Here is a 20,519-nt window from a genome sequence, read left to right on the forward strand (position 1 = left end):
ACTTGGCATCTCAACTTCAGTACCCTCATCTGCCATTGTCCCTACCCTTTTTATAATCAGTCTACTTTAAGGTCTTGTACTTTCCTTTTTTAATGCTTTTGCCCAGTGAATTCAGGAATTATTCATCATGTTATTACACTTACTTCGTTTACACTTAATGTGACATGATACGCATATGTGTTCATGAAATATACATACAGTGGCTTAGTCGGTGAAGAATCTGCCTGCAATGCAGGAGACACAGAAGACATGGGTTTGATCCCTGGGTGGGGAAGATCCCCTCGAGAAGGAAATGGCAACCCACTCCAGTATTCTTGCTTGGACAATTCCATGGACAGAGGAGCCTGGTGAGCTACAGTGTATGTGGTCACAGAGTCAGACAGGACCAAGCAACTAACAGTTCACTTTTCGGACAGGGCTAAGCGACTAACACTTCACTTTCCAACATACACACATACAATAGTGGCCTCTAGTGATATACACTAGAATTACCTGGAAAACGTACTAAAAATGGGATCATTTGGAGTTCCCACTCTGGTTCTGGGCTTCCCTGGTGGCTCAGCTTGTAAAGAATCTGCCTGCAATGTGGGAGACCTGGGTTCAGTCCCTGGGTTGGGAAGATCCCCTGGAGGAGGGCATGGCAACCCGCTCCAATAGTTTTGTCTGGAGAATCCTCATGGGCAGAGGAGCCTGTCAGGCTGCAGTCCATAGGGTCGCACAGTCACTGAGAGACTAAGTAGTGCTCTTGTTCTAAAGGATAGAAACCAGAGGTCCCACATTCTCAGAGAGCTTCCCCCACTAAGGTATTTTTATGAAGATGGTGGACTCACACTCCTTGAAAACAGTAGGACATGCAAGGAGATCGAACCAGTCAATCCTAAAGAAAATCAACCCTGAATATTCATTGCAAGGACTGGTGCTGAAGCTGAAGCTCCAATACTTTGGCCACCTGATGCAAAGAGCCAACTCATTGGAAAAGACCCTGATGAGAAAGATTGAGGGCAGGAGGAGAAGGGGACAACAGAGAATTAGATGGTTGGATGGCATCACTGACTCAATAGACATGAGTTTGAGCAAACTCAGGGAGATAGTGAAGGACAGGGGGGCCTGGCATGCTGCAGTTTATGGGATCACAAAGAGTTGGACACAACTTAGTGACTAAACAACAACAATGCATTCTTAAACTTCTATCAGATATTGAATTATGAATATGACCCTTCCTGGTTGGTTGAGGACAAAAAATAACCAAAGACAATTGATATTTTGTGTCTAGGGAGCTAGAAGAGGAAAAGTAACATTAACAAAAAATAAAACAAGGTGTGTACCAGGAAGATTGCTTTTAAAACTGCTTTATTAATTTCATATTATGAAAAGAATACTTTTTCTTATAACTGAATGAAATTGCCCTGCTGACAGAAAGTTATACAATGAGACAAAATAGTATTCAGTTAGAAACTGGTAAGTGGAAACACCAAAAGATTTACAGAAAAAGTAACTCACAAAAACTACAAGCATGTAGAGCAGAGGCCACATTATTAACCTCAGGAAAACTCTTAATATTCAAGGTATAAGGCAAAACTCATAATGATTGTCAGGTTCAGGAGTTTGGTAGGGCACATGATGTCTCATCTGCTGCTTCTTAGTCTTTCTCTTGATTTCTACCATCTGCCCAATATGCTTTTCTACATTATTTCCCACTTCATTGTGATCAATACGCCTGTTGGGTATAGCCCATCGAAAATTAGGGACAAGTCGTCTAACCCATCCCAGCCTGATATTTCCTCCAGACTTCTGGACTTTGCCCCCTCCCAAGTCGCGTGATTCGTCTCCAGTCTTCAAAGGGGCCTGGTCCCCTCCTTCGTTTTCCTGTTGGGCATCTTCCATGTTGAAACTTTCTATTGCTCGTTCCTCTTTGGACGCCATTGCTCCTAGGAGACGGAAGATGCAACAAGGGGCTATTTTCTGGGTGGAATGATCAGCACCGAGGACAGATGCCCTACTACGCACCTCTCAAGATTCCCAGTCCTGGTGGTCAAAGGCTTTTCAAATTTTCCTTTTCCCACCTGGGAGGCCTCCTATGCCCTCTAGGAAGCCCCCAGTCCGAGCACTAGCCCCGCTCCCGCGCCCCAAACTCCCCCATTTTCCCTGCCGATCCAGGCCCAGGTCTCTGCAGGCACCAAAATGGAGGACGGGGTTGCAGGGAGCATTTGGAGTCTTAGGGTCTTCCCCATGTTCCCCCCACGGCCCCCCACCGCCCAACTGTCCCTCGCACCGACCTGGGCCTATCCTTGCTGTCTCCTGCTCCTCCTGATTCTTGCTGCAAGTGCGCCGCCGCAACACTTCGACTCGCAGACCTGCAGAGGGTCGGGGTGGGGGCAGGGGGCTGCTGCAGCCAGGCGATCGACCCCTTCCCGGCCCCAGGTCCCCTACCCCCAGCCACCCCCACCCAGTGTGCCCCGATCCCACGGTCAACCGCCCGTCTCCCAGTCCCCACACGCCGCGCCGACCAACATTTTACAATCCGAGAACGGGGGCGGGGCAGGGGTGTGGGAAAAGCTCGCTACCGTGCGAGAAGCAGGTGTTAGCAAAGGCCTGCGGCCTTAAGGCCTCCCGGCCCGTCCCCCACCCCAGCCCCCAGGAAGGCCTGCCGCTTTCGGCGGCCAAACGCCGGGTGTCGGGGCGGGGGCGGAGTGGCGTTGGGGCTGCAGTCTCCACTCCGAGGCAGCGGACTTCCGAGGAGAAGTCCTCAGGCTGCGTCCGCTCGCCGGCGCCACCTTTGCGGACCCCGCTCTGGGTCCCTTACCTGCTCCTCTCGCTTCTCCTCTTAGGGGTCGTCCCCGGCCCGCGCTCCCTCACGGCCACCCGGAGCAGGTACCAAGAGGCGAGGAGGCGACCGCCGGGTCTGACGCAAGAGCAAGCGTGCAAGCAAGACGAGGCACTGGCCGGTTACATGGGCTTGTGTCACCGCGGAAAGCCACGCCCTCGCCCCGCCCTTCCTGCCCCTCGGGGTCTCGCAGAGCCCTTGGTGGTGCACACACACTTTCCGTTGCCCCTCACTCCTCACCACCACCACCCGCCGCCCTGTGACACTTGTCCAGGAGCCGGCCGCAGAACCCTCCTTTCTTCACGTGTTGCTGGGCCTTTCTCTGCCGGCCACCTAAGGGCAATATCTTCCCGGGGCCGATAGCCATTCCCATTTCTCTTCTGAGGACTTCCCTTTTCTCTCCTCTGCACCCAGGATACACCCCCTCCACCTGCGGGGATTTAGGCACAGCATTTTAGGGGATGCTAAACCCCTCAGCACTGAAGATAATCACATTTTAATGCAGTATTCTAAAAAACAAAATTAATGCAAGAATACCAGTGATGAGCAAGGTGTCCCACCCACTTCACTCCCAAGCTGTTATATTCTCCTTATCATGATTGTCCACCATTTTCTTATTTTCTCTGACCACAAATGCATAGGGGAGAGTGGGGAACAGGAAATGAGTCAAGGAGATGGTGTTGTTTCTAATTATTTTCACACTTTTTTTGGTTCCTATTTTTGATTAAAAATTCCTTCTATTTATAGTTTACATTAACTTTATCTTTTATTCTGGAAAATTTCAAACATATGCAAAAATAGAACAGTATAATGAAAGGCAATGTACTCATCACTGAGTGTACACCACAACTGAAAATGTATCGGGACAACTCATGGTCAATCTTATTTAATCTATATCCCCTTACCCACTTTCCACCCCCAGACATATCACTTTGTGCACTTCTACAAGGACTCTTTTAATGACAACCATTATATCATTAACATGTGCTTAAGTTGCTTCGGTCGTGTACGACTCTTTGCGACCCTATGGATCATAGCCTGCCAGGCTCCTCTGTCCATGGGGATCTTCCAGGCAAGAATACTGGAGTGTGTTGCCGTGCCCTCCTCCAGGGAATCTTCCTGACCCAGGGATGGAATCCATGTCTCCTTTGTCACCTCCACTGCAGGTGGATTCTTTACCAATAAGCCACTGGAGAAACCCCTTGGCTATGACAATTTGATGGCACTGTGTCTTGGTGAGTGTATCCTGCTTTGTTTGTTGAGCTTCTTGGATGTGTGTGTTTGTGATTTTCCTTGAATTTAAAAAATTCTATCCATCATTTCTTCAAATAATCTTTCTTCCTTTTCTCTTTTTTCTTTCTGCTCCTCAGACAGAGTAATAGACTTAGCTTAAAGTTCCCTGATTACTTCTTCTGCCTGTTTACTTTTGATGTTGAACCTTGATATTGAATTTTTCATTTCAGCTACTGTACTTTTCAGCTTCAGGATTTCTGTTGGTTCCTATTTATTATTTTTTTTCCTGTTTATTGATATTCTCTATTTGGTGAGACATCATTTTCCTGGTTTATTTTAGTTCTTTATCCTTTACCATTTTGATCATATTAAAGACAGTTGATTTAAAGTTTTTGCCTAATAAGTCCAATCTCTGGGCTTTCTGAGTAATGTGCATGTTAAGTTGCTTCAGTTCAGTTCAGTTCACTTCATTTCGGTTGCTCAGTCATGTCCGACTCTTTGCGACCCCATGAATCGCAGCACGCCAGGCCTCCCTGTCCATCACCAACTCCCGGAGTTCACTCAAACTCACGTCCATTGAGTTGGTGATGCCATCCAGCCATCTCATCCTCTGTCATCCCCTTTTCCTCCTGCCCCCAATCCCTGCCAGCATCAGAGTCTTTTCCAATGAGTCAACTCTTCGCATGGGGTGGCCAAAGTACTGGAGTTTCAGCTTTAGCATCATTCCTTCCAAAGAAATCCCAGGGTTGATCTCCTTCAGAATGGACTGGTTGGATCTCCTTGTAGTCCAAGGGACTCTCAAGAGTCTTCTCCAACACCACAGTTCAAAAGCATAAATTCTTCAGTGCTCAGCTTTCTTCACAGTCCAACTCTCACATCCATACATGACCACTGGAAAACCATAGCCTTGACTAGATGGACCTTTGTTGGCAAAGTAATGTCTCTGCTTTTTACTATGCTATCTAGGTTGGTCATAACTTTCCTTCCAAGGAGTAAGTGTCTTTTAATTTCATGGCTGAAGTCACCATCTGCAGTGATTTTGGAGCCCCCCAAAATAAAGTCTGACACTGTTTCCACTGTTTCTCCATCTATTTCCCATGAAGTGATGGGACCAGATGCCATGACCTTAGTTTTCTGAAGTTGCTTCAGTCATGTCTAATTCTTTGTGACCCCATGAACTGTAGCCCACAAGGCTCTTCTGTCCATGGGATTCTCCAGGCCAGAATACTGGAGTGGGTTGTCATGCCCTCCTCCAGGGGATCTTCCTGACCCAGGGATCGAACCCACATCTCTTATGTCTACCTGCATTGGCAGGCAAGTTCTTTACAACTAGCGCCACCTGGGAAGCCCTTCTGCAGGATAGTTTCTAATAATTTTTTTTTTCCTGTGGATAAGCCATATTTTATTTGCATGCCTCATAATCTTTTTCCTGTTGAAACTGGACATTTTGACTATTACTATGTGTTACCTCTGGGAATCATATTCTTCTCTCTCCCCTCGATTTGTTGTTGCTGGCCATTGTGATTTGTAGTTGAATTTTTGTTTAGAGATTTTTCAAAACTGTTTTTGTAAAGTCTTTATCCTTTATCATATGTGTCCACTGAAGTCTCTGTTGCCTAAACTTAGTGGTCAGCTGGTGTTTGGACAGTTTATATAAATACCTGGAGTCAATGAAAGTTAAGAAGAAAAAAGAAGAAACACTCTTTCAAGTCTTTGCAGATTGGTCCTTGCTGGGGAACTCATTCAGTGTTTAGCCAGGCAATTTACAACTCTCTTAGTTTTTACTTCCTACTTCAGACTTTCCCTGGGTGGCTCAAATGGTAAAGAACCTGCCTGCAGTGCGGAAGACCTGGTTTCGATCCCTGGGTTGGGAAGATCCCCTGGAGAAGGAAATGGCAACTCACTTCAGTATTCTTGCCTGGAGAATCCCATGGACAGAGGAGCTTGGTGGGCTACAGTCCGTGGGGTCGCAAAAAGTCAGTCACAACTGAGTGACTAACACTTTCTTTTCTTTCAGAGTCTGAAGGACATCCAGAGGTGAAAGCTTGGGGTCTCCTCAGGCCTGTAAAGCACATTCCCATTCTGGGCGTATGTGTGGCCTTCTTGATCCCCCTGTATATTTGAGAACTTTTAAAAGCCCTTATTCCCCCATGTGTCTCCTTTCACAACCTCTTCCTCCCAGTTTTTTCATTATGTTTATTGCTTATTCTGAGTTTTGTCCTTTGCCCCAGGCAGCTAGGGCAAATATCTGAGCCTTTAAATGCTTTTAGTAAAACCCACTTTACTCCTTGGGAAAGCTCTGAATCAGGCAAAACAAAGATAAACATTCTGCCAGATGAGTTGAGATCCAGAGCCACAATTTACTGAGAATAAACTCCATAATGCTCTTTCTGGTACTAGCAGCCTTCACCAGCTGATCTGGGGTGTTGGGGATGACTACTTGGCAGTTTAAAATACCACAGCACTCTAACTACAATACAGGAGCTTCTCTCTTCAACAGGTTTTTCCCTGGTTGCTGATGAATGGCATGTTTCCTGTCATATCAGTAAACAAAGGATGTCACAGTTATCAACAATTGTAGCCACCACTGAAGGTGAGCTGATGAGCCCTGAGGGAACTCAGGGAGGAAAGAATACCTTCCATTTAGAAGCCATCAGACTGCAACCACTTCCTACTCTGACCCCTGAGGAAACTCAAGATCTGAAAACACAGGATACTGGCCCCAGATAGCTGAGGTGCACATCAAAAGAATGATTACAGTGAGTCCAGACTCCTGCATCTTCCCATACAGAGAAAAGCACTAAATTCTGTAGTTTGACGTATCTGGTTTCTCTAATCAGCAGTCTTTTGATGTTCCTGGTTACCTGCTCTTTGTTGCAAAACTATATATCCTAGCTCCTCCCTCACCTCCTTGGAGCAGCAGTTTCTCAGAGCTATCTGGGATGCTGTCTCCCCAGCTGCAGCCCTCATTTTGTCCCAGATAAAACTTAACTCACACCTCCCACATCGTGCATTTTTTCTAAAGCAACACTGCTGTAGTTGTTTGTGTTATTTAAAAATTAGATTCCAGTGTGATGCAAAAGTTTATTCTGACAGTTTTTGGTATGGACTCTGGATTTCTTATTACTCTGCCATTTTTTGAGATGTCTTCTCTCTGTATGTTTTTAAACTCTCTACAATATAATGTCAGCATGCAGTTATCTTTCAAAATTAACCTACGAAAGCAGTACAAGATTATGCTTGATTGTCAGTAATTTTAAAGTGGAATACTCGGTTAATTATAATGTTTGATACTTTGTCACAAATAAATTTATATATTTTACTTGATTAAAAAACATGCTTTCTGGAATATAGCTATGGAAATTTCATATTTCTAAATATGTTTAAAAGTTATTACAAGGTTAAAAATTATAGATAAATATCAAAAATAAGTTTTGTTACCATTGTGAACAGTAAATATTTGGGTACTGTTTGAGTTCTTCTCAATTAAAAAAAATCATTTCTAGTCAAAACAAATTTACTTAAGTTTTAAAGGTTACTAGTACATGTTTTCCCCTTTTACCTCATGCTCTTACCATGTCTGGTTACAGGAGCATTCCTTCCTTCAAGTCTCTCAAAAAAATCAGGATAAAAGATGAGTGAAAAAATAACTGCACATGACAAAAGATCCAAAATGATAGTGAAAGTGAAAGTTGCTCAGTCGTGTCTGACCGTTTGTGACCCCATGAACTATACAGTCCATGAAATTCTCCTGGCCAGAATACTGGAGTGGGTAGCTTTTCTTTTCTCCAGGGGATCTTCCCAACCCAGGGATTGAACCCAGATCTCCAGCATTGCAGTCAGATTCTTTACCAGCTGAGCCACAAGGGAAGCCCAAAAATGATAATAAAACATTATAATGAAATAGAATACGTCCTAGAAGCATTAAAAAACCCCATTTGTGCAACAACCTATTTCTAGTCACATGGAAATCAGCACAAGATACAACCACACTTGCTCCATGAGCCAAACTGTGGAGTTATCCAGAAATTACCAGCCCACAAAATGAAAGAAGGATTTGCATATTAAAACTCAGAGCTCTACTACTTGAAATATACCACATAGACTTTGAGATTGAGGATCCATGTTATTAATGGTCAGTTGATTTTGCAAAAGCATCACCCTTATTTTTCAGCCATAATTGCAGATACTGAAATGGAAGTTTTCTGACTCTGCATTAGGTATATTTCTCATTACACAAGTATACTTCTTTGCTCAATTCTCCACATCAGGGATTTCTGGCATAAAGTTACAATACAATATCCTTTAACATTCTCCCCTCTCCCCTAATAGGCAAGACGTGGGTTGCAAAGTAAACATCCTAGTGGGTTATATGTAGAGGGAAGCAGGCCATTACAAAAGGAGGGATAAGTCTAGTGAAGTGGGGGAGTTACTTGTCCAAAGTGGATAGAACACATAAACAGCCACTCCACAGGTTTCTTTTGGAGCTATCCTAGATAGGAAGACCCATGGTTGGGTCCACTCTAAAGAGGTTCATCCTAGGGGTAGCGTCTTGTAAAGGAAAGAGCACAGCTGAATTGGGAGATGAACACCTGGGCTCTTAATACTGGTTCTGTCATGTGCTCACTGAAGACTCTTGAAGTTCATATGTTGGGAGTTCCTTGGTGCCCATTTTTGTCCACCTTTCCCTTTCATTCCACATTCTCTCCTTTGGCAGCCATCTCACCTATACTTATATCTTCAATTGCCATTCATCCACATATGACTCCTGCGTTTCCCTCTCTAGGTCAGTCTCTGATCTAAATATCTTGCTACATTCTTAACATTCCCACTTGGGTATACGAAGGTATTGAAAAATCAAGATGGTTCATCATGTTCCCACCAGAAAGGATCCATTATACATTGCTCATCCCAGTTGATATCACCACCTGTCACACAGATAATCAGGTGAAACAACTGAGAATCACACTAACACCTCCTTCTATATACCCCATCCAGCTCTCAAATCTTTCATGAGTTCACCTGTTTGTTCATTCTTTCATATGTCCTTTTGTCTAGTAGAAAGAAGACTGTTGCTGGCTCAAGGGAGAATGGGGATAATCAATCACACAATCAGAGTCCTAGAGTGATCCATTGAAATTAGAAGGGGCTACTTCAGGAAGTTTTTTCACAGCAGGGAAAGTAGGGAGCATAGGTGGTGAGGCAGGAGGTTCCGTTACCCTCCTGCTCTCCACCCAGGCACCCCTTCCTAATAAAGTATCTTGTTTTGTAAAAAAAAAAAAAAAAAAAAAGAATGTATGGGGCAAAGTGGGAATCAAAATGGCATCTTCTGAAGTGCCCCACCAGGTGCCCAACATTGGTACTTTAAAAATGAGGAAGGCTGAATGTCAGAGCAGTTAAATATCATTTTCAGGTCCCACAGTTAAAAGGCTAAGATCATCTCCGTGAGGGTTGTCTGACCCTAGTGACCGTGGTCTCACCACTCTCCCACTTGAACTTCTCTTCCATATGGTGGCCTTGCAAGGATGAGGAATGAGTGAGTTTATGCTTTCTGGGTAGGAAAATCTGTGTTGAGTGGTACAGGTTACCAGGGGATTTGTATTAATATTTATCTTCCTCCAATTGAAGATTTCTGATAGATACACAGGATTAGAGCTCATGTAAGAAGTCTGGGATGAAATGTGGATAGGATCCTAGCAGATACCTACTACATGCATGGTAGCCGTGTTCTATTTTACTCTTTCTTTTTTTTTTTTTAACTTTTAACAGTTAAAAAAATTTTTTATTCATTTATTTTAATTGGAGGCTAATTACTTCACAATATTGTAGTGGTTTTGCCATACATTGACATGAATCAGCCATGGGTGTACATGTGTTCCCCATCTTGAACCCCTCTCCCACCTCCCTCCCCATCCCATCCCTCTGGGTAATCCCAGTGCACCAGCCCTGAGCACCCTGTCTCATGCATAGAATCTGGACTGGCGATTTGTTTCACATATGATAATATACATGTTTCCATGCTATTCTCTCAAATCATTCCCCACCTCGCCTTCTCCCACAGGGTCCAAAAGACTGTTCCATACATCTGTGTCTCTTTAGCTGTCTCGCATATAGGATTATTGTTACCATCTTTCTAAATTCCATTATATATGTTAGTATACTGTATTGGTGTTTTTCTTTCTGGCTTACTACATTCTGTATAAAATTCTCGCTGTTTACAGATGACATGATCCTGGAATTCTACTGGAATTCTAATCCTGATTTTCTCACCCTACACTAGCATACTGACTCCCCCCACAGATAGTCGCCTTTTGAGACTCAGGTTCGGGCTTGTGTAAATTTACTTGATGTGAAAACCTGGGTAGAATCTTGTAGGTGTAAAGGACAGAACCACTAAGTAGGAGGTTGTTAGACAAGTTTAGGGCTAAACAGAGAGAAAGATGGAAGTAAGAGTTTGAATTCAGGTTGCCAGTGCCTGGCACATAAAAGTTGCTCATAAATATATAGTGAAAGGAGGAATGAATATCAATATTGGACAGATCAGCCTTTGACAGTGATCATATTTCTTTCCAACCTTTTCTTAATTGTATACAAGATAAAGGCTTGTTTTATACTTCCAGTTTTAGAATCTGCTTTGTAAAAATTAATTTTTAAAATATTAATTGCTTTGACAATGTGAAATACGAACTTCGGGTGATAAAGTGTATGTAGGTTTATTGACTGTAACAAATATACCACTCTGAGGTGGAATATTGGTAGTAGTCGGGGGGAGATTGTGTGGGTGTGCAGAAGCATGGGGTGTATGGGAACTCTCTGAACTCTGTACTGCTCAATTTTTCCTTGAACTTAAAGCTGATCTACAAAATAAAGTCTACGTAAACAAACAAAAATGTTTATTGCTTTGGTTTTCTTTCCTTGCTAAAATAAAGTGTTTTTGTTTTGAGAAAATTTAGAAATTAGAGGTCTTCATCAGCTGGTGACAAGAACTGAAATTGCAACTTGAATCTCATGGTTGAGAAGAACAGATTAGGAAGGGATGAGGGAGGACTAGGGTTCCCTTAAACTCATGTAACAGACTTTTCTAGATGTGAAATGCAGCGCAAAACCCTATGCTTCCATTGCTATTACCTATGCATTCTCTAAGCCTCATGACAGACAGATCCTACCTGATCAGTAAAATTTGGGATGATGGTATACATAGTATCTAATTTGCTTCCTCCCCTATTCACGATTAATTATGGAAATATTTTCAGAAAAGTAAATCTCTCATTACAATAACAAGTTGCAAATAAATTTAAGACCAGATTCCAATCTCCTGTTTTAAAATGTTATTTTAATAGCTGTTTCAAATCCTGAAAGATGATGCTGTAAAAGTGCTGCACTCAATATGCCAGCAAATTTGGAAAACTCAGCAGTGGCCACAGGACTGGAAAAGGTCAGTTTTCATTCCAATTCCAAAGAAAAGCAATGCAAAAGAATGCTCAAACTACCGCACAATTGCACTCATCTCACATGCTAGTAAAGTAATGCTCAAAATTCTCCAAGCCAGGCTTCAGCAATACATGAACCGTGAACTCCCTGATGTTCAAGCTGCTTTTAGAAAAGGCAGAGGAACCAGAGATCAAATTGCCAACATCCGCTGGATCATGGAAAAAGCAAGAGAGTTCCAGAAAAACATCTATTTCTGCTTTATTGACTATGCCAAAGCCTTTGACTGTGTGGATCACAATAAACTGTGGAAACTTCTGAAAGAGATAGCAATACCAGACCACCTGACCTGCCTCTTGAGAACTCTGTATGCAGGCCAGGAAGCAGCAGTTAGAACTGGACATGGAACAACAGACTGGTTCCAAATAGGAAAAGGAGTATGTCAAAGCTGTATATTGTCACCCTGCTTATTTAACTTATATGCAGAGTACATCATGAAAAACGCTGGACTGGAAGAAACACAAGCTGGAATCAAGATTGCCAGGAGAAATATCAATAACCTCAGATATGCAGATGACACCACCCTTATGGCAGAAAGTGAAGAGAAGCTAAAAAGCCTCTTGATGAAAGTGAAAGAGGAGAGCGAAAAAGTTGGCTTAAAGCTCAACATTCAGAAAATGAAGATCATGGCATCCGGTCCCATCACTTCATGGGAAATAGATGGGGAAACAGTGGAAACAGTGTCAGACTTTATTTTGGGGGGCTCCAAAATCACTGCAGATGGTGACTGTAGCCATGAAATTAAAAGACGCTTACTCCTTGGAAGAAAAGTTATGAGCAACCTAGATAGTATATTCCAAAGCAGAGACATTACTTTGCCGACTAAGGTCTGTCTAGTCAAGGCTATGGATTTTCCTGTGGTCACGTATGGATGTGAGAGTTGGACTATGAAGAAGGCTGAGCACCGAAGAATTGATGCTTTTGAACTGTGGTGCTGGAGAAGACTCTTGAGAGTCCCTTGGACTGCAAGGAGATCCAACCAGTCCATTCTGATGGAGATCAATCCTGGTTGTTCTTTGGAAGGAATGATGCTAAAGCTGAAGCTCCAGTACTTTGGCCACCCCATGCGAAGAGTTGACTCATTGGAAAAGACTCTGATGCTGGCAGGGATTGGGGGCAGGAGGGAAAGGGGACAACCAAGGATGAGATGGCTGGATGGCATCACAGACTCGATGGACGTGAGTCTGAGTGAACTCTGGGAGTTGGTGATGGACAGGGAGGCCTGGTGTGCTGCGATTCATGGGGTCGCAAAGAGTTGGACACGACTGAGCGACTGAACTGAACTGAACTACATAAGTAGTAAATTTTGGATGTAAGGTAAATTCAAACAACACAGAAATACATATAATGTCTATATTTTGCCACAGCCCTGGAGATATTCATTACTGTAGTTGGTGTATGTATAATTTGTATATAATGTACACTATTTGAAGAGCTTTATAGAAATACCATTTTGTAGAAAATTCTCCACATCCAGGCACCTGTAAATGCTGAATTCAGTGTTTACACATTGTCCTGGCAATGCAGAAGAATCAGAAAAACTAAAGATTGTTTATCCTCTTCATCAACTTTTAGGCCTTGAACCCTCTATTTTCTTTACTAGGCCTTACATTTTCAACATTAATACAAACTGGTTTATGATTCTCTTTTCAATGAATAGATAAACAAATATACCAAAACCCCCCAAAAACCCTTCCCTACAAATCAATATTCCTGAACTACATCCTCCCATCTCTTTTCATTTTCACAAACAACAAACTTCTCAAAATAGCAGGGAACTATTAATATATTCACAGTCTCCACTTTCCAACCTCCCTGTCATTCCTCAGCCCATCCTTGTCTATTGCCTCTCCATTTAGCTCAATCTGTTCTTAACAAGGCCACCAATGGCATCATTGTTTTAAAATCCAAAGGGGTTCCTTTCAGCCCATATCTATGTAGGAGCCCATGTTTCTGATGAAAACAATACATGCTCTTTGTTTCACCTTGTTAAAAAAATCACAAACTTACAGAAAAGTTGCTGGTATAAAACAAAGGATCCTCTGCCCCACCTCCTTCTCTGGACCATAAGAGAGCAAGTTGCCAACACAATGCTGATGCCCTACAGCTCCCAAATACTTTAGAGTGTGTGTTTTAAAGACAAGAATATTCTCCTGTGTAACTAGAAGACAACCATCAAAATCAGGGAATTATCATTAATAATATTTATTACAAGCTAATCCTCAGACCCTGTTCAAGTTTTGCCAGTGGTCTTAACAATATCCTTCATAGCAAAAGGATCCAGGACAAAATCTTATATTGTCATGTCTCTTTAGTTTTCCACAGTCTAGCAAAGCTCCTCAGTTTTTTCTTGACTTTGATGAACTCAACATTTTTGAAGACTGTGAGTCAGTTATTTTAAACCCTTTCCTCCCTCTCTTCCCTTTCCATTGCTTACTGCCTTCAGACTTTCAGAGCTACAATTCTAGATCTGATCACCAGGGGTATTTGGCCACAGTGACTACATTTTACAGAGGAAAACCTATAATTTTCTTTCTTTCTTTCTTTTTCTTCTACTCTTATTTCAGTGACTCATCAAAACTGTTTACTATTTCCATTATACTTTTCAAGTCTGTTTTGTATATGACTTCTTTGGCATGTGATTGATTTGAACCAACACTTCACCTAAGAAATTACATAAATGGCAAATAGGTACATGAAAAGATGATCAACATTATTAGTCAATATGGAAATGTAAATTAAAATGACAATGAGATATCACTACACCCCTGTGTGAATGGCCAAAATTAAAAATAATGACTACACTAAGCACTGACAATATTGTGCTTGGAGGATTGAACCCTCATACACTGCTGATGGAAATGAAAAATGGTACAACCACTTCAGAACCAGTTTGGCAATTTCTCACAACATCAATCTTACATCTGCCATATGCTCCAGCCGTTGAACCCCTAAGTATTTACCCTACAGGAAGAAAGCATGTGTCCATCTAAAGACTTAAATACAAATGTTCATACTGGTGTCATTTAAAAGAGCTTCATATTGGAAACAATCTCATATCCATCACCAGATGAATGGATAAAACAAATTGTGATATATCCATATAACAGAATACCATTCAGCAATAAAAAGAAATTACCTATACAGGCAACAAATGAATAAATTTAGAAATAGGCTGAATGAAAGAAGCTAGAAAAAAGTACATTCTGTACAATTCTATTTACATAAAATCATATACAATGAAATTAATTGAGACAGAAGTCCAGTGGTTTCCTGGGAATGGAAAAGATCCAGGGGAGGAAGTTTTAGGCCAGAGGCAGGTGGGTGGGGAGGTTACAAAGAGGCAGGAGGAATTCATTGGCTCCTTTGTAGTATTAGTTTCATGATATAGACATGAGGTAGGCAGTAGATGGACCCCCAGCACCCAGGAAAAGCAATTTAAGTTCCTTCCCTGTGGACAGAAACTCCAAACTATCAATAGCAGAACAACTGAGAGGAGGCTGGGCCCTACCCAGATAAGAAGTAAAAGATCACATATTATTCATTCTTTATCCTTCAGAGGCACAGGTCAGTAGTGGCCTGCCACAGGGACAGGGTTTCTGGCTGCAGCAGACCTGGGAGGTGCAGTGTGTGGCATGAGTCCTCTTCAAGGAGGTCACCATTAGCTCCACTATAGAGCCACCGAGCAGATGACCCATAAACTGGAGACAAATTATACCAAAGAAGTTCTCACACTGTTACAACAGTTCTAGGGCTCATAACAGATTTCCCAAACTGGGGATGCAGCAAAGGGACTGAGAACTCCCAGGGAATTTGACTTTGAAGGCCAGTGGGATTTGATTATGGAACTTCCCTCGGACTGGGGAAACAGACTCTTGGAGGGCACAACAAAACCTTGTGTGCACCAGGACCCAGGAGAAAGGAGCAGTGACCCCACAAGAGACTGAGGCAGACTTGCCTGTGAGTGTCTGGAGTCTCTGGTGGAGGCATGGGTCAACAGTGGCGTGCCGCACAGTCAGGGGCACAGACTACAACAGTCCTGGGAGCTGTGGTGTGCTGGCATAAGTCCTTTTGAAGGAGGTTGCCATTACAGCCATTACCCCTACCATAGCTTGGCCTCAGGACAAACTACAGGTAGGGAACACAGCCCCACCCAGCAGCAGAAAATTGGATTAAAGATTTACTGAGCATGGCTTTGCCCAGCAGAGGAAGACCCAGTATTTCACCTAGCTAGTCCCTCCCATCAGGGAGCTTTCACAAGCCTATTATCCTCATCCATCAGAGGGAAGACAATATAGAAACCACAATCACAGAAAACTAATCAAATTGATCATTTGGATCACAGCCTTGTCTAACTGAATGAAACTATGAGCCATGCCATGTAGAGCCTCAAGACAGACAGGTCATGGTGGAGAGTTCTGACAAAACGTGGTCCACTGGAGAAGGGAATGGCAAACCACTTCAGTATTCTTGCCTTGAGAACCCCATGAACAGTATAAAAAGGAAAAAAGATATGACCCTGAAAGATGAACTCCCCTAGTCAGTATGTGCCCAACATGCTACTGGAGGAGAGTGGAGAAATAGTTCCAGAAGAAAAGAAGAGGATGAGCCAAAGCAGAAAAAATGCCCTGTTTTGGATGTGTCTGGTGATGAAAGTAAAGTCTGATGCTGAGAAAACAATATTGTATAGGCACTGAGAATATGAGGTCCATGAATGAAGGTTAATTGCAAGTGGTCAAACAGGAGATGGGAAGAGTGAACACTGACAGTTTAGGAATCAGTGAACTAAAATGGATGGGAATGGATGAATTTACAAATGGGAATCCCTTATGATTATACAGTGGAAGTGACAAATAGATTCAAGGGATTAGATCTGATAGAGTGCCTGAAGAACTATGGATGGAGGTTTGTGACATTTTATAGGAGGTGGTAATCAAAACCATCCCCAAGATAAAGAAATGCAAAAAGGCAAAACGGTTGTCTGAGAAGGGCTTACAAATCGCTGAGAAAAGAAGAGAAGTGAAAGGCAAAGGAGAAAAGGAAATACACATCCATCTGAATGCAGAGTTCCAAAGAATAGCAAGGAGAGATAGGAAAGCCTTCTTCAGTGATCAGTGCGAAGAAATAGAGGAAAACAATAGAATGGAAAAGACTAGAGATCTCTTCAAGAAAATTAGAGATACCAAGGGAACATTTCATGCAAAGACGGACACAATAAAGGCATGGACCTAACAGAAGCAGAAGATATTAAGAAGAGGTGGCAAGAATACACAGATGACCTATACAAAAAAGATCTTAATGATTCAGATAACCATGATGGTGTGATCACTCACCTAGAGCCAGACATCCCAGAGTGTGAAGTTAAATGGGCCTTAGGAAGCATCACTATGGACAAAGCTGGTGGAGGTAATGTAATTCCAGCAGAGCTGTTTCAAATCCTAAAAGACGATGCTGCAAAAGTGCTGCACTCAATATGCCAGCAAATTTGGAAAACTCAGCAGTGGCCACAGGACTGGAAAAGGTCAGCTTTCCCTCCAATTACAAAAAAGGGCAATGTCAAAGGATGTTAGAACTACCACACAATTGCACTCATCTCACATGCTAGCAAAGTTATGCTCAAAATTCTCCAAGCCAGACTTCAACAGTTCATGAACCGTGAATTTCAAGATGTTCAAGCTGGATTTAGAAAAGCCACAGGAACCAGATATCAAATTGCCAACATCTGTTGGATCATAGAAAAAGCAAGAGAATTCCAGGAAAACACCTACTTCTGCTTTATTGACTATGCCAAAGCCTTTGACTATGTGGATCACAACAAACTGTGGAAAATTGTTAAAGAGATGGGAATATCAGACCACCTTATTTGCCTCCTGAGAAACCTGTATGCAGGTCAAGAAGCAACAGTTAGAACTGGACATGGAACAATGGACTGGTTCCAAATTGGGAAAGGAGTACATCAAGGCTCTATATTGTCACCCTGTTAATTGAATTTATATGCAGTGTACATCATGCGAAATGCCAGGCTGGATGAAGCACCAGCTGAAATGAAGATTGCTGGGAGAAATATCAATAAACTCAGTCATGCAGATGACACAACCCTTATGGCAGACAGCGAAGAGTAACTAAGGAGCCTCTTGATGAAAATGAAAAAGAGTGAAAAATCTGCCCTAAAACTCAACATTCAAAATACTAAGATCATGGCATCCAGTTCCATCACTTCATGGCAGATATATGGGGAAAGAATGGAAACAGTGACAGACTTTATTTTCTTGGGTTCAAAAATCACTGCAGATGGTGACTATGGCATTAAAAGATGACATTAAAAGATGCTTGTTCCTTGGAAGAAGAGCTTTGACAATCCTAGACAGCATATTAAAAAGCAGCGACATTACTTTGCTGACAAAGGTTCTTATTGTCAAAGCTATGGTTTTTCCAATAGTCATCTATGGGTGTGAGAGTAGGACCATAAAGAAAGCTGAGTGCCGAAGAATTGATGCTTTTGAACTGTGGTGTTGGAGAAGACTCTTGAGAGTCCCTTGGACTGCAAGGAGGTCAAACCAGTCCATCCTAAAGGAAATCAGTCCTGAATATTCATTGGAAGGACTGGTGCTGAAGCTGAAGCTCCAATACTTTTGCCACCTAATGGGAAGAATGGACTCATTAGAAAAGACCCTGATGCTGGCAAAGAATGAAGACAAGAGGAGAAGGGGATGACAGAGGATGAGATGGTTGGATGGTATCACTGACTCAATGGACATGAGTTTGAGCAAACTCTGGGAGACAGTGATGGACAGGGAAGCCTGGTTTGCTGCAGTCCATGGGGTCGCAAAGAGTTGGACATGACTGAGGGACTGAACTGAACTGAACTGAAATGGGCCTCAGGACTACTACAAAGCAAGTTTGCTGCTAATGGATTGACATTCCACTTGTTAAATCTCTTTCCCATGAGATCAAAGTACCTTCTCTACTTTTAGGGTAGAATCTCACAGGAGTATTTCTTTTTATTTTCTTAAAATATTTATTTATTTTTGGTTGTGTTGGGTCTTCATTGCTTCACTCAGGCTTTCTCTAGTTGCAGAGAACTAGGGCTACTCTTTGTTGCAGTGCATGGGCTTCTTATTGTGGTGGCTTCTCTTGTTGTAGAGCAGAGGCTGTAGTGTGCACAGACTTGAATAGTTACTGCACATGTGTTCAGTAATTTTGGCTCCTTGGCTCCATAGCTCAGGCTCAGTAGTTGTGGAACATGGGCCTAGGTGCCCCATGGCATGTGGGATCTTCCCATACCAGGGATCGAACCATTGTCCCTTGCATTGCAAGGCAGATTCTTAACTGCTGGATCACCAGGGAAGCCCAGGAGCCATTTCATAACATGGTTTCATCCAGATCTATGCACTCACTAGAGCCAGATGTCACATTCCACCACGAAGTGAAGTGTTGGGGTCTCCAGAGGACCACTACCCTTGAACCTGGAGTAGACACTCCATCAGCCATCAGGACACAGGTCCTCAGAACCTGCCTCCTTCAGACACCTGATATGAGCAAGGCCATCAGTATGAGGAACCCACTCCAGTACTCTTGCCTGGAATATTCCATGGATGGGGGAGCCTGGTAGGCTCCAGTCAATGGGGTTGCAAAGAGTCAGACAGGACTTTCTTTCTTTCTATAGTTCCTTTTGGAGAAGGAAATGGCAACCCACTCCAGTGTTCTTGCCTGGAGAATCTCATGGACAGAGGAGCCTGGTGGGCTATGGTCTATGGGGTTGCAAAGAGTCGGACACGACTAAGCAACTAACACACACACACACACACACACACACACACACACACACACATCTGCATGAGAGCTGCACAAGGAAAAACATATCCAGCAATCACCATGATTTACTGGTGTAATTGTGTGCCCTGCACCATGCTAGGCACTGGGTTAGTTGACAATGACACTGAAACAACTGGGTAGTGATTGTAACAACCAGATGTTACAATGAGCTTCCCACCATGGCCTTTTTCTTCTCCTTTCCTCATCTATCCCTTAACAACAAAGTTGAAAAGGAGTAAGAAGTGGCCTGACTTCATACAGACCTTCATGATCCCGCAATAACCACAGGACCATAGGCTTACTCATGTGTTATCAATGAATGTTCTCAGCGATCCTGTGGGGAAAGCAATCTTATCCCATTTTACAGAGGGAAAAACTGAGGCTCGGAGAGAGTCGCTACCTGTCTCACCTCCCGCGCTCCTGCCTTAAGGAGAAAAGTGGCTCCAGGACACCCCTGGAGCAGGATGCCACACTCACTGGTGCCGGGCGGGACCCCAGAGCTTTACCTACGAGACAGCGGGGCACCGAGACCCAAAGCGGGAAAGCGGCGGCTTTAATGCGGATCCTTGTCTCCCCACACCCCAGGGTGATCCAGCCCCCCACCCCCTGCCGGTCCCCACACCTTCAGCAGAGTCCCAAACACCTGAAGATTGAACATGTGGTACTCTCAGGTTACCCGTCTCCACAGAAAAGTCGTCACGGTCGCCATATTTACGTCAGGTATCCATGGCAACGGCGATACGCAGGCTAGTCCGCCACATCCGGAAATGCCTTTTCACCTTCCTTCACCACCCCGGACTTCGGTGAAAGCTGAGCACATTAGCTTTGGCTGCCAACAGAAAAAGCGTACTAATTAGATGCACTAGACTGGGATCAGGGAAACTGGCAAACTCCAGGAGGAGAGTTTCCCCAGAGAGGTATCCTGGGGTTCTTAGAGATGAGCTACCCCTCAGAAGGCTAACAGCCGTCATCTGTGGTAGAACATTCAGAGAATGCCTATAATCATGTGATTGGACAATCTAGGAACTCGGAAAGATGTCATTTAAAGAGACATTCAGAGGTGCTTCAGGGAGGCAGGCCTAGAATAATATAATCATTTAATAGGCAGAAAGAAACCTGATCGATTCCCTATACAATTGGTTTCTGTTTGGGAAATTCT

At 43.2% G+C, this 20,519-nt stretch overlaps 1 protein-coding gene across 2 annotated transcripts; it reads right to left on the bottom strand.

The window, feature by feature from the left end:
- Nucleotides 1-1,333: 1,333 nt before the first annotated feature.
- BEX4 (brain expressed X-linked 4) lies at nt 1,334-20,166 on the bottom strand. Of its 2 annotated transcripts, none has more exons than XM_018044302.1 (3): nt 19,983-20,166; nt 2,277-2,354; nt 1,334-1,928 (listed from the first exon to the last, which is right to left on the bottom strand). In XM_018044302.1, the coding sequence occupies exon 3, from the start codon at nt 1,921-1,923 to the stop codon at nt 1,561-1,563; it is 363 nt and encodes a 120-aa protein (XP_017899791.1). In that variant the 5' UTR covers nt 1,924-1,928; nt 2,277-2,354; nt 19,983-20,166; the 3' UTR covers nt 1,334-1,560. The 2 variants fall into 2 exon arrangements, with proteins under 2 accessions (XP_017899791.1, XP_017899790.1); XM_018044301.1 differs by lacking the exon at nt 19,983-20,166 and adding an exon at nt 2,804-3,701.
- Nucleotides 20,167-20,519: the final 353 nt, after the last annotated feature.

The sequence above is a fragment of the Capra hircus genome (genome assembly GCF_001704415.2).
Source record: "Capra hircus breed San Clemente chromosome X unlocalized genomic scaffold, ASM170441v1, whole genome shotgun sequence".
NCBI lineage: Eukaryota > Metazoa > Chordata > Mammalia > Artiodactyla > Bovidae > Capra > Capra hircus.

Excerpts from the sequence above, each read along its gene's own strand:
- BEX4 (XM_018044302.1), bottom strand. The coding sequence starts at position 1,923 with ATGGCGTCCAAAGAGGAACGAGCAATAGAAAGTTTCAACATGGAAGAT.